Source organism: Equus quagga, chromosome 4 (assembly GCF_021613505.1).
Source record: "Equus quagga isolate Etosha38 chromosome 4, UCLA_HA_Equagga_1.0, whole genome shotgun sequence".
Classification (NCBI taxonomy): Eukaryota; Metazoa; Chordata; class Mammalia; order Perissodactyla; family Equidae; genus Equus; species Equus quagga.
Genome location: NC_060270.1, coordinates 79304192 through 79318385, shown reverse-complemented (window position 1 = coordinate 79318385; position 14194 = coordinate 79304192). Strand labels below are relative to the sequence as shown.

The window sequence follows — 14194 nt, the reverse complement described above, 5'->3', positions numbered from 1 at the left end:
ATTCTGTTTAAGTCCACATAAAATGAACCATAACACTAATTCAAATAGCTACTTCCACTCTGCACCCAAAACTCTAGGCATTGAGGTAGAATAATACCAACTATCTACAGTATCTATCTAAGGATGTGGGGAGCTTGTAAAAATCTGGTATCCTCTGTGAATCCCTGCACCATTTCAAGACTGCCCCCAAATCCTCCGAATTTCCTTTCCCTACTCTCTCTCAGTTATTTTTTTTTTCCAAGCATGGAATTATGTCAGTTTTCATGGTCTTATGATTCTAGACCAGAAAGGAACCATTGTTCCTATTTTTTCAACTTCTAAATAAGCCATCAATTTAATATTGAATTACAATAGTAATTTTATTTGTTGATATATTAAAATGTCTATACATTCCATTAGTAACTGGTATTACTTTTAAGAGTTTATAGTCCAAACCAGCACTGTCAAAGAGAGACGTGAACCATAAACGTAATTAAAACTTTTCTAGCAACCTCGTTAAAATAGTAAAGAAACAGGAAATTAACCACTTCTAGTTAGCGGCTATATAGATATACATATTAGTACAGGTTTAAGCACATAGCTGACATGCTGATAAGAAAATTCATTAAAACTACGTAAAACTAATTAAAATGTATTAAATGTTTATAGGCATCACAAAATGGCTCAAACTGAATACTGTTCCTAATTATTCCCACATAAGAAAGTTTAAAGTAAACAACTAAAGTTTTTTTCTCCTCTCCCACTAGAATATTAGCCCCTTAGGGAAAGCACTATGTCTTAAAAAAAACAACAACACTATTTTGGATACTGCTTCTCACATAACACGCACTCAATGTTTGTGGGATAACTCCTGTCACGTAAACACACAGCACACTGTCATTAAGCACAAGCCATTAAAGCTACAACATTTAAAAGCTCTGACACTGAACAGTAGGTGAACGTCTATAGTCCGCATTCGTTTCCTTTTCTGTATCAGACTCAACTTAGAGAATAACTTTACATTACATTTATTTTCTTAAATATGATCATATAAAGAGTACTTAATAAGCCAGCTTTATAACTAGAACCATAACTTACTTAAGTATAATATATGAAGTTAATGCTCCAAAATAATGTAGGGTGGTAAGGTTTCTATCACTTTCCCCATTCACTAGCATGAGCAGACACGTTTATAGTAGAATGTACAGTGATCTAATTTTATTTTCACTGAAAAAAGTTACCGTAACTAATTTTATGTACTAAAAACATCTTCAGAATAGCTGTTCAAAAAATGCCTTCAAGGTCAGTTTATAAGTTACATAAAGTCAGTCTTTATACAGAGAGCTGTGTGTGTCTTAGCCAATGCAAACACTCAATGCATATCTGTTAACGTAACAATCTGCTCTATTCTACACACCAGACTTAGTTTAGAATCACTACCTTACCAAATTGTATAAAATGCTTTCTAAGTTCTGGAACAAATAAGCTAAATCACCATAGAAGCATATGAACTATCAAGACAAACACACACGTAGGTGTGTGTACATAGAAAAGGTTTAAATTATTTGACTATTTTACAATTGTCTAATTTTGGGGGGGAAAAGCTGCTTCATAAAGACTTGTCTAATATATAGTCAATACACTCCATCAGCCAACATACCTGTAATTAGGCAGATAAAGTGCCTATGTTTCAAAATAACATTAAAGCTTTTCGGAAAACTTTCCACATTTCTTTTCAGAATCAATTTGAGAAAATCAAGAATATTATACATGCTTTTTTATGTCTACCAATAAACTCTCCCAGATGGATCATTCTCCTTAACAAATGAACTTCAAGTGATTTTAACTATTCCTAAAAAATCATCTGTTATCTTCCCAGAAGGACTTATATCTATTAAGGACATTTAGATTACAGTCTATTGTAGTATGATTAGAAATTAGCATATCACCTCCTAAAGCGACTGAGGATAACCTTTTAATGTCTCACATCTGAAGAATTCTGACACTTGGGTAACAGGATAGCAAAACCAAAACTCAGTGGTTATTTATAACCAAACCACTTGACAAGGCATTCCTAGGAACTCTCGAAACACAAAAACAGGCTACTGTGTAACCACAATACCTACACAGTATCAGCATCTAAGCAACAAGAAGGAAGGGAAGTAATGGGGCATTTTGGCCTGGACTTGATAACAGAAGAACCTCAAAATAGCTAACAGGCTTGGAAGTCATGATGGGCCAGTTTGAGAACAGCAGTTAAATCTGGGAGGAGTTTTGCCAAGTTAAGTAAGAGGGTGGATGCAAGAGTCCTAGAATGGGGCTTAAAGGGTTGAAGCTAACTTCTATGATCTCCCAAGGCATTCTGCCAGGATTCCATATTGAAGAGAAACCTCTGGGAACAAAAACAAAATTGGCAGGATAGGGACAAGTGAAAGAGAAGATAAAAATGAGAGAGGGAAACACAGTCAGGAAACCTCAGAAAGCAAGCTGGTACATTTCTGAATATTATACAAAAGAAAAGGGAGCTCTGTGAAGTTAGAAAAACTACTCTGAAGCACATCTTAAAGCTCAGGAAAACTAATCTGTTATAAAAGTGAGCAACAGAAGAGTATTTAGGTCATATAAAGATACTATGACAAAAAATTAGAACAGTTGTCCCTAAAGCAACAAAATCACACTATAAAGAATTACTTAAAATTTTTTTTTCAACAAATGGTACTGGTAAAACTAGATATCCGCATGCAAAAGAATGAAATCACACCCTTACCTTACATCACATACAAAAATTAACTCACCATGGATCAAAGACCCAAATATAAGAACTAAAACTATAAAATTCTTGGAAATAGGAAAAGCTTCATGACTTTGGATTTGGCAATGATTTCTCAGGTATGACACCAAAAGTGCAAGCAACCACAGAAAAAATAGGTAAATTGGACCTCATCAAAATTAAAAACTTTTGTACACCAAAAAAGTGAAGACAGCCCACAAAATGGGAGAAAATATTTTAAAATCATGTACCTGATACAGGATTAACTAATATCCAGAATATACAAAGAACTCCTACAACTTAACAATAAAAAACCCTAATTAAAAAAATGACAAAGGACTTGCTTGAATAGATATTTCTCCAAAGAAGATACATAAATGCCAACAAGCACATGAAAAGACGCTCAACATCAGTAGTTATAAGAGAAACAGAAATCAAAACTACAATGAAATACCCCTTCACAGCCATCAGGATGGTTATCATCAGAAAACCAGAAAAGAGCAAGTATTGGTGTGGATGTAGAGAAACTGACACCCTTGTGCTTTGCTAGTGGGAATGTAAGATGGTACTGTCTCTGTGGAAAATAATACGGTAATTCCTCTAAAAATTAAACACAGACTTACAACATGATCCAGAATTCCACTTCTGGGTACATATCCAAAACAACTAAAAGCAAGGACTTGAGCAAGATATTTGTAGACCTATGTTCATAGTAGCATTATTCACAACAGCCAAAAGGTAAAAGGAATCCAACTGTCCATTGATGGATATATGGATCGACCAAGTGTGGTTCATACATACCATGGAATATAATTCACCCTTAAAAAGGAATGAAATTCTGACACATGTTACAACATGGATGAATCTTGAAGACATTAAGTGAAAATAAGCCAGACACAAAAGGACAAATACTGTATGATTCCACTTATATGAGACACCAAGAACAGTAAAATTCAGAGAGAGTAGAATGGTGGTTCCAGGGGCTGGGGGAGAGGAGAATATGGAGTTTGATTAATGAGTACAGTTTCAGTTTGAGAAGAAAAAATCTTCTGAAGATGGCTGGTGGTGATGGTTGCACAACAATGTGAATATACTTAATGCCACTGTACACCTAAAAATAGTTAAAATGATAAATTTTATGTATATTTTACCACCCAACAAGAAACTAAAAAGGTAACCTACCTCCAAACTAAGAGACATTAAGAAAATGATTCAAAACATGAAACCTAAGCAAAAGAGATGTGGAAGCACATATTGAAAGAGGATATCACACACCGAAGTATATTAACCCAGAACAATCAACATCAAGACACATTGTAGTAAAATTACTAGAATTATTTTTTTTGTTTTCTTAGTCCCCATCTGTTGCCAGGTCTATTCCTACTCTGCCTGGACTAGAGGTCAGAGTACAGGAAACCAGGATTCTGAGTGAGCACAGCACATGCATGCACAATTTGCTACCTGGCCTGAATATGGTCTGTCTCACCCACCAGGCCACATCTTGGGGCCAGCAGCTCCCTGCACTGTGCTGCTGATGAGAAGGTCTGAATGATGGTTATCATCAGACCCATATATATCTGCTGTCCTATGTGACTTGTGGCCTATCCATCAATCTCAAAATACATGATTTTAAAGGAAAAAAAATCATCTGGCCATTTAGGCAAAAATAAATTTAAGAAAATTGGATCACCACCCAAACTGCCAGCAATGCTTTATGCCAGAAAAGAGTTGTTACATATTTAAGATACTCAAGAAAAGAAAGCATGAGCCAAGAAATTTATATCCAGCAAAACTGACCTTGAGTATGAAGAGCACAAACTATTATCAACATGTAAAGACTCAGAGAACATTGTTTCCATGATGTTCAAGAGAACTTCAAATGATTCAAATGACTACAGAGACTTCAACATAAGCACTGGTAGTGAATAACAAATATATAGTTACTAGCAGAACTAAGATTAAGTGAGGATTAAAAGGGAGAGTTTTGTAATGGCTATTTAACATAATGTAGATATAGTACAACTTTTAAAAATCAGGGGTGAGAGGGGAGAGCAAAGCAAAAACATTTAACTCTTCTCAATAATTATATTGGTGCTGGTAGTACTGTTATTCTGAAACTTATTTGTGTAATGTGGGATTAAGTTAACAAGTACTTATGAGATATTTAAATTGTATCATCCTACATTCTTGAGAACTAAAATTTTTGGTGTGAAAGAAAGGTCACAGAGATGTAATACAAAAGAGAGTAAGTAAAAAATGCTGTCTTAAATCAGAATGAACTCCTGATGTATTCAAATACATATTTCAAATAAACATATAACAAGTCCAGCTAACACGTATTTCATGTGTAAATGAATAATAAACATCCAATATATGGATGCACATAGTGAACATATTATTTACTGTACTATATATTTCCTAACTCTGTTTACTGAAGATGCCTAGAAACAAGACCAACGTAGTAAGAATGACCATACCTAGTGTCTAGGTTGTGGTCTTAAAATACCACTTCCTATTAAAAGTGGGCAGGGTTTCTCAAAGAAATGACCAGTTCCACCTATGGAGCAGGAAATGTAGAAGACGAAACTGGAGTGTCTTGCTATAACAGACAGTGAAGAAGCCATCCAAGATTATTAGGGTATAGAATTACCATATGGTCCAGCAATTCAGCTCCCGGGTATATACCCAAGAGAAACCAAAACATACGTCCACACAAAAACTTAAACGTAAATGTTCATACCAGCAATCTAATAACCAAAAAGTGAAAACAATCCAAATGCCTATCAACTGATGAATGGATATATAAAATGAGGTGTCATGGTAGTTCAGCAAGAAAAATAAATCAAGCACTAATACAAGCCACAACACAGATAAACCTTGAAAACGTGCTAAGTGAAGGAGGCCAGTCACAAAGGACCATAAGTTCTATGACTCCATTTATAGGAAATGTCTAGAATAGCCTGGGGGGAAGAATGGGGAGAGAAGGCTAAAGGTTGTGGTTTTTCTTCTTGGGGTAATGAAAATTTCTAAAATTGATGCATAACTGTGAATATATGAAAACACCATTGAACTGCAAGCTTTCAATGGGTGAAATACATGGTATGTGAATTATATCTCAACAAAGGTGGTAAATATAGGTCAAACATCAAGTATTTATCCTGCCTTGTCTATAGGAACTGTACCACTGAGTGTTGAAATAGTGGATGATTCACAGCATTTCATTATAAAAATATCCCAATTAATAAATGAAGAAGAAATGACAGAATTATAGTATCACCAATGAAAGGATCTAGGCACTGAATATTAACAGCTGCTAACACCTCAAAAAGAGAGACAAATTAGGTACCTCTTGATGAAAGAACATAACACCACCTGTAGTCTTGCTAAACTGATCTAAAATGAGTCTGATCAAATTTCTGAATCCAACTGGCAATCTGCAGAGAATACAAGACCAAAAGAAAGTGATTTAACTGCACCATAAGTATAAAATCAGCAAGATCCAGACAGTTGGAAACTCTACAGGTCTAATGCCTTAGGTCCTCCAATAGGTAAAATTTAAGTGAAAGAAAGGGATGGAGGGGAAACCAGTATACTGAGAGACTTAAAAGACATATCAAAATTTTTAATAATGGGCAAGACTACACTGAGGTGTTTGGGAACGCAGAGTTGGATGACAAAACTATAAAGAAACTGAAGAAAGTGATTACTATATAACAAGGATACTGGTTACTTTGTAGAGGGAGGGAAGGGGTTGACATCAGGACGACACATGAAGGCACTTGTCGGGTAGTTACCAAAGTTCTTTTTCTTGACTTGAGTGGTGGTTACAAGGTTGTCTGCCTTATAATAATTCATTAAGCTATACTCTGTTTGGTGGTTTTATATGTTTGTGTTTTATTTTATAATAAAAGGGGAAAACCCTTCATCTCACATATGCAGTTATGCTATAACACTAAACGACTCCAAACAGATGGAATACAATAGGATGTGAATAGGACCCAAAAGATAAGATCTGAGATAGAAATTTAGAAGTGGAAGACTGGAGTTATTTGGGGAATGCTTTACGAAGAGGTGGAACTTCAGCTGAGTCTTAAAACCTGACACATCACACTCACATGGAAAGCACCGAGAAAGCACCGAGAAAGCACCATACGGAAAAATAGAGATGCACAATGCATAAATGCTAAGACTGATATATGACTGAAAGAGCAATGTGGGGCCTAATTTAAAAGAGGACTTCACTGGATTTTATCCAATGAGGTAAGCAAATCAAAACCAGAGAGTATTTTCATTGTTTACTTGTCTACTCATCTCCTCCTTAGAAACCACTGGCATCATAGTTAGTGTGTCCTATTTCTTAAACATATTAGGGTAGGACAAAAGTGAGAACTACAGCATAGGATCAGCCAAGGGACGTGGGTTCAAATGCCAATCACGTAACGGGTGCTCTGATTTTGGACAAGTCACTTAGTAACTGCATCTGTTTCCTCAGGAGGATAATGCTTTAGTTGAGATGAGTAAAGTGCCTGTTACAGTGAGAGTTTCATAAATTGTCATCCATGCAACTTATAGTTGAAAAGGAATTTAGAAATCATCTAGTCTCATAATCTCAAATTTACAGTCCAGGAAACAGGTGTTTGGTTAGTTATCTGTCATTTTGAACAGCAAAGATACAGAATAGTCCATTACTGCAGAAAGTTCTACTGGACGGCACTGCAGTATTTCCCCACAGTATTAATGGATTTTGAATAAGATTATTCCTGGATTAATTGCTTCATTAAATGAAAAGGCAGAAGTAGAAGTGAGCTATAACATAAACAACCACTCAGATTTCACAAGGCACTTTAGAAGGTAAAGGATTGAAACACATGCTGATTTGACTCCTATAAAATATGACCAGAGTATAACAATGGATTCCGAGAGAGACAGAGGAAAAAGCAAAATTTAAACCAATGGTCTTCAACTCTGGCAGACACGAGCATCACCTGGGAAGCTTGTTAAGGTAAACAATCCCAGGTCCTGCTACAAATACCCTGATTACATAGGTCTAAGGCACAGCCCAGTAAAGTATATTTTTAACAAGCATCCTGATAATTCTGATCCAGGTGGCTGGTGAATCACAAGCGGCACATCACAAAAGCTTTACACATACTGCTTTCAGTGAAAAACTTCAGGGACACGAAAAGATTTCTAGTAACAAATACTTGAGGATTTTATAGTGGCGATAATTGCATGAGCTACGGAGTCTAGATCTGGGTGTGATTTTTGCTTCTGTCACTCTGTGACTTCAGACAAGGTATTTGACCTTTATGATTCTTCCTTATCTGCATTAAGAAAGGGGACATCAACCTCAAACAAATGTTTAAGAACCACATACCAAAATAAACCTAAGAAGGAAAAACAACCAAACCAAGATACTCTTCCCATGAAATCAGTAAATAAATACAGGTGGACACTTATCTCCAGATAAGCATAGAGGTAATAAAGCAAAATGAAAGACTAGCAGATATGATTAACCAAATCACTTTATGTCAAAAAAACCACGGAAAACAAAGTTAAAAGGCAAACCAGGAAGGTATTTACTCATATTATAATGAGAAATTCATAAAGAGCTCAAAATAGAGGCTAAGAGAAACAGTACTTCACAGAAAGGCAACCTTTATTAACAAATTAAACTTTAGATTTTAGGAATACCAAAAATAGTTTCCCTAAAGCCCTCAATTAGAAAAAGATTACAAATGTGATCTTTGTCCTTAAGGTCCCGAGGAATTTCAGACAGACAGACATTTTTTACTAGAACAGATTAAATTCACCAAACACTAAAAATTAATCTAGTGAAGATGATACAGCTTCAGTCTCCTTCCCTCAACTCTTTAGGGTTTTCTCAACCTCAGCACCAATGACATTTTGGACCAGTAACTTTTTGTTATGGGGGGCTGTCCTGTGCATTGTAGGATATTTAGCAATATCCTTGGCTTCTAACCATTAGATGCCAGTAGCACGCCTTCCCCCTCATTTGACAATGAAAAATATCTCTGGACAGTGCCCAATGTCCCATGGTGGGCAAAACTGCTCCCGGTTGAGAAATACTGGGTCAATCTCTAATATCCCTTCTGGTGTCATTTTAAAATTTACTTCCCCAGAAACAGCCACACTTAACCCCACCAAGGACCAGTCCAATTCTGTAGGTTCTCAGATTGCTGCTGTGTGCTAGATGTAAGAACTGTTAGGGGAAAAAACCCTTTTCTGTGTTGAAAAAGATATATACATATCATATATTTTTGCACAAGCAAAAAATATTTCTGAAAAAGTACACAAAATCTGTTAACAGCAAATGCTATAGGGCAGAGGGCTTACACACTTGGATCAAGGGAGGTTTATCATATCCCTTTTTCTACTGTTTTCATTTACCATATTCCTATACTAGTTTTCAATAATAAAAGAAAACATTTTAAGTGCACCTATGTGAGGAGGATGTAGGTAGAGGAAAATGTCTAAGGATTCATTCAACAGACCTGTGAGCAACAAGATTTGATCGATGCTACGGACAAACAGTTACTGAGTACTCTATGTAAGGTACTGGTGACACAACAGGGAGTAAAGCCAAAAAAAGAAAGAAAATAAACAAAAAACCCCTGCCTTTACAGTGCTTACCTTCTAGTTTAAATGTGTTTCTTTCTGGGGGGAGTGCTAACCAATTCCCCAAAAATGTTTGTTTTCTTTCACAAAAGGCAATCGTCCATGACAATTTTATGAGTAATTTGACTATAAATAAACACAGTTAGTGTAAACTGGGTAAAATCTAAAAAAAAAGTCCTGAATAAATTTCTACGGCAAGGACTATTATTAAAAATTATAATGGGAGAGTGCTATATTATCAGACAAACAACAGAGATTGTGAGCACTTCTCTGCATACAGAAAGAATGTCCTCCCTATAAATTGTTAAAGTCTCTACAGGGGAAGAAAAGAATGCAAAAAGAACATCCTCAAATTTTCAGATGACATCTACAAGTTAATTGAGACTGTAAGTAAAAAGTGGTAATCAAAATTTAGCACAAACATACACATTTGCTTACGTGCAGCAGCTGACCAATCTACCTTAAATGTATAAAATGAAACTGAGCTATGACATGGATGATGCATTCTTAGAAGTCATTACAGTCATTCCTTAAAATCATTAGTCCCGAAACCGGTCCTTAACTAACCGTGTACTCTTGGAACCTTAAACAGAACTACAATACATTTAAATCGGAACTATAATACATTTAAATCTGGCATATTATAAACAGCTCCAAGCACTGCAGCTCAAAAGAGAGGCAATGGAACTGAGGGAAATAAAGATTAAAATGACCCTGTGAGTTGGAGACATACTATGATAATAGATCATGACCAACAAATACTCAGAAGAGTGTGCTCTTTACAACCTGATTTTAAGAGAAACTATTAGACTTGGAATTAACATAAGAAACAAATCTATCATAAACTTGACTAACCAAATTAATGAATACAGTTTCTAAGAGAAGCTGGGTCAACATCTATTCTAAGATTGACATTGGGGAAGATGCTCTTCCAGTGTATACCTTGGAGGCACTGTTGCTTCCAGAGCTTTTTATACTTTACTAGATTTATCTTGAGCTTGATCCAGCAAAGCCATTCTTTAATTACTAATCACAATTACATGAACCTCACTACATCCAGTGAGCAAAGGGTAGACTGATCTAATTAGGTTACGTATAAAAGTCATTTACTGCTGATAGTGATCCAACCCTCCAAGAAACTGACAATAGAACCCAATGATAAAAGACAGTTTCTGGGTCACCAACACATGTGGACACTGACTTTATTCTTAAATATAACAGCACTTTACTTTTAGGAGATTTTTTTTTGCCTTCGTCAATGTGAGAAATAAAATGAAGCCAGAGAAATATTGAAAAAATTTTAATATGATCAAAGCATGATATTTATTATAAAACTAGATATAGTTTGCCACTAGCATCTTAAAATTTAAGCTTGTTAGGGTTTAATTTACTGAATGGCGTTCAGTTTATTTTATGGTGAAGATTCATGCTTTTTGTTAAGTTTACTATGACATTCCATTATAACCCTATAAGAAAAATTTTCCCAACAATGTGGGGTACTATGAATTTAAAAGTGACTCAGATTCAATTTGAGACCACCCCCTTCACCCTAAAAGAATGGGGGGGAAAAAAGATAAAAGAGTGAGGCTGTGCAATTGATGCTAATGCATCAACACAAATATTAAAATCTCTTTTGATATAATAGCAAAGGTAAAAAAGACAAAAGCTAGATATGAAGGGTGCAATGCTACTTTTCAAAATAGAAATTAAGATGAGATTTCAACTGTCCTAATAACGACTCAATGTAAAATGCTGGTTTACTTTCATGTACATATGAGACACTAAGTAGGGCATTAAAAATTAATACTCTGGCTTTTTAATTGAATGACGGCATTTAAATAAAATAGTGGAAGTCAGAATCCAAGTGACCTGGGCTTCACTAGTCAATTTAAAATCAAAACTGTGAATTTTGCCTGAAAGCAAGGTAATTTGTTTTAAAGTACACCAACCAGGCCAGAGAGACAAATTATGAAAGAGCGAGGGTTCAAAAAAGTCTTGTGGTGAGACTATTTACTAGAAATAGAAAAAAGTACGCCTGATTCAGCAAATGGGACATCTATACCCACATAAAGAATTTCCAGAACTATTTTGACTTGTGATTTGACCAACATTTTCAAGGGCTACTTAAGGAAAGCCACATTTATATTGGTATTCATTAGTTCACCACTCCCTTTGGAGACAATTTAAATAAAAATTTAATTCCTTCAATCTAAATGTTATTATCAAAAAGGCTTCCTCTCTTCCATAACACTATCACTGACCTAAGTTCTGTGCACAAGAAATAACTAGGAAGATGGAAACAGAGCAAGAATCACACAGATTTAAAAGAGGAAGAGTAGAAGGAACCAGGACTGCAAGAGACCAAAATGTATATTGTTCAAGATAAACTTACATGCCAATCTGATAAATCAAATCAGACTTATAATCAGAAAAGATTAAAATAGGAATCAATCTAAACCTCGAAGCTTTTCCTTCCAATCCAAAAAAAGAATATTTTAAGGACCTTTTCACAGACTGTTTTCTTAGCAAAAAAGTCCTAATGACAATCCACAAATAGCATAAAGTCTTCCATGGTCTATTTTTCTACACACACCTTTCAGAATTGCATTCTAAACACAGTTGTGATAAAAAGAGCAAAAAATACAGTGAGATTTAAGATGGGGTTAAACATTTCTAAACAATACACGACTTTCTTTGTTAACAGATGCAAGACAGTATGCATGTTACTCTGAAAAGAACAGACACCAAAGTCACATCTTTCATAACTTAAAAAAACAAATTTCAACTAAACGCCATTACTCAATTTGTCAAGATTTACAGGTTATGTTCAAAATCAGTATCTTAGTATACGAGGTTAAGTTTTACTTCAAAACTACATATACATAGACAAACCTCTGACATTGTGTGTTTGAAGCAAGATTTGACATTTGAATCACTAAAAATTTAAGTAGACAATTAATGCTAATGTGTCATAAACAGGAACTTTTGACATCTTAAGCAAATGAAATATTTCTGAACATTTAACTCTTTTAAAGGGTCATTTCAAGAGAATATTGCAATTAAATTAAGCCCGATTCACAATATTCGAAATATGAGCTGAGTAAGATTAAAATACACAACAGAACGACTAGGCTTGCCTAAAATACACTGTACGTTAATTTGAAATTATTAAACAATTTGATGAATTTAAATGAAAAACTTAATACCGATGTAAGAATTCTGAGTAGAGAAATGTTTCTTATCTTTTAGCTCAAAAGACCTGGCAGAGGCTAACACAGTGCCTGGCAGCGCGTCATCACCAATCAAAAAATCAATCACCCTGCATTTGAAGCAAAACATTTATCATGCATATTGCTTTCACCGTTAACTTACAACACTAAATCCAACAATAAAATCAACGATCAACTAACTTGTTTCTGCTTATCGATTTACCTTAAAATTTAGTGGTAGACAAAAACAGACAATAAAACAGTACTTACATTTCTATTGAATTTGGTGAAAGAATGGTGCATATAAAATCTGTGCATATAAACAATTGCAGTGTTTATTGTAAGCTGAGAGCTGGAACGTATCATTTAGGAAATATCTGAGAAGAAGAAGATCTCACTTGCAAAACAATTCTGATGGAAAATTCCCGATCTATAGTTCTTTTTCAACGCCGCCGGCTCAAAACCAAACCAAAAACTGTTAACGAAACAAAACAAAAACAAAAAACCCGCAGGGCTGTGGTGGGGTGTGGGGAGGGAGAGAAAAGGCTCGACGCTAAATAAACAGTAATAATAGCTAACTGCTGAGCATTTCACGCTCATATTGCTATTAAGCGAGCCCAGGAAGGATTTATCAATGGCTACGACTGACTAATCTCAAAATCAAACAGTTGAAACGCGCGCGCGCACACCCATACAAAACCACACCAAGAACATAAAGACCTCCAGTGCGCTCCCAAGGTACATGAGAACCGCCATCAAACCCGCGAGGGGCGCGGGGAAAGGCTGCGGAAAACACTCAGACCTTTCAGCATCGCTAACCTTCCTACTCTTAACCCCTTCTCGGAAGAGAAGTCGAAGCAGCCGCCTCTTTTCTACGATAATGCCTAACATTCTCCTCTCGCCTGGGCAGCACTCCCAGTCCCCGCCGCCGCCACCACGCGCGGGCCCAAACAGATTACACAACGCAGCCTCCCAGCCCGCGTTCCCGGACGCCTCTCCTCCTCCTCTCCTCCGCTGCCGCTCGCGGCCTCCCGAGCCCGAGCCTGAGCCTGCCTTCCCTCACGGCGTGGCCGAAGCCCATGCAGGCCGAGGTGGCGGCGCCATGTTCGCGGGCCACCAGGCCCAGCGACCGGGCGAGTTGTGAGGAGGACAGGGCGTGAGCGGAGGAAGGCCAAGAACAGGAAAGGATACACATTGAGACGTTGTCCCATGTCCTGGATGAGGTTGGCCGCCTGCTGGCGGTACGAGAGCTCTTTATCCGCCTCTACTCCGCAGCGGCGGCTCGGCGTGTTCTCCAGCTGTTCCCGAGTAAAGAACCAGCGAGAAGAAGCTCCACGGCCCGACGCCATGACACTTCCTCCTCCGCCCGCTCCCTTACCCACCCCCCTCCCCTCCCGGCTCGCGGACTCCCCGCCAAGGCCGCACGGCCACGCCCCACTCCGCTCGCCGTAGATGACGCACCGCCCCTTTTCACCCCCGCCGCCGCCCGTGCGCGTGCGCGGGGGCCTCCCTACCGGCTCGCCCTAGTCTTTTGCTTTCTTTTTCCTGCCCCCGGCCTCGCTCTCGCGCGCGGGACCACAATGCTCCGCGCCGCTTG

General features: G+C 37.1%; 1 protein-coding gene across 6 annotated transcripts in view; it reads right to left on the bottom strand.

Moving 5' to 3' along the window:
* The window catches only part of CCNT2 (cyclin T2), a 37614-nt gene extending 23656 nt beyond the window's left edge, over positions 1 to 13958 (bottom strand). For 2 of the 6 annotated variants that reach the window (XM_046658634.1, XM_046658637.1), the window contains exons 1-2: positions 13789 to 13958; positions 12868 to 12949 (exon numbers count right to left, since the gene is read on the bottom strand). In XM_046658634.1, coding sequence (XP_046514590.1) covers positions 12868 to 12949; positions 13789 to 13946 — 240 coding nt within the window. In that variant the 5' untranslated portion in view covers positions 13947 to 13958. Of the gene's footprint in view, positions 1 to 12867; positions 13066 to 13788 lie in introns of all 6 variants that reach the window. The other 4 variants (XM_046658635.1, XM_046658639.1, XM_046658641.1 and 1 more) reach the window with 4 other exon arrangements.
* Between the last annotated feature and the right edge of the window lie 236 nt (positions 13959 to 14194).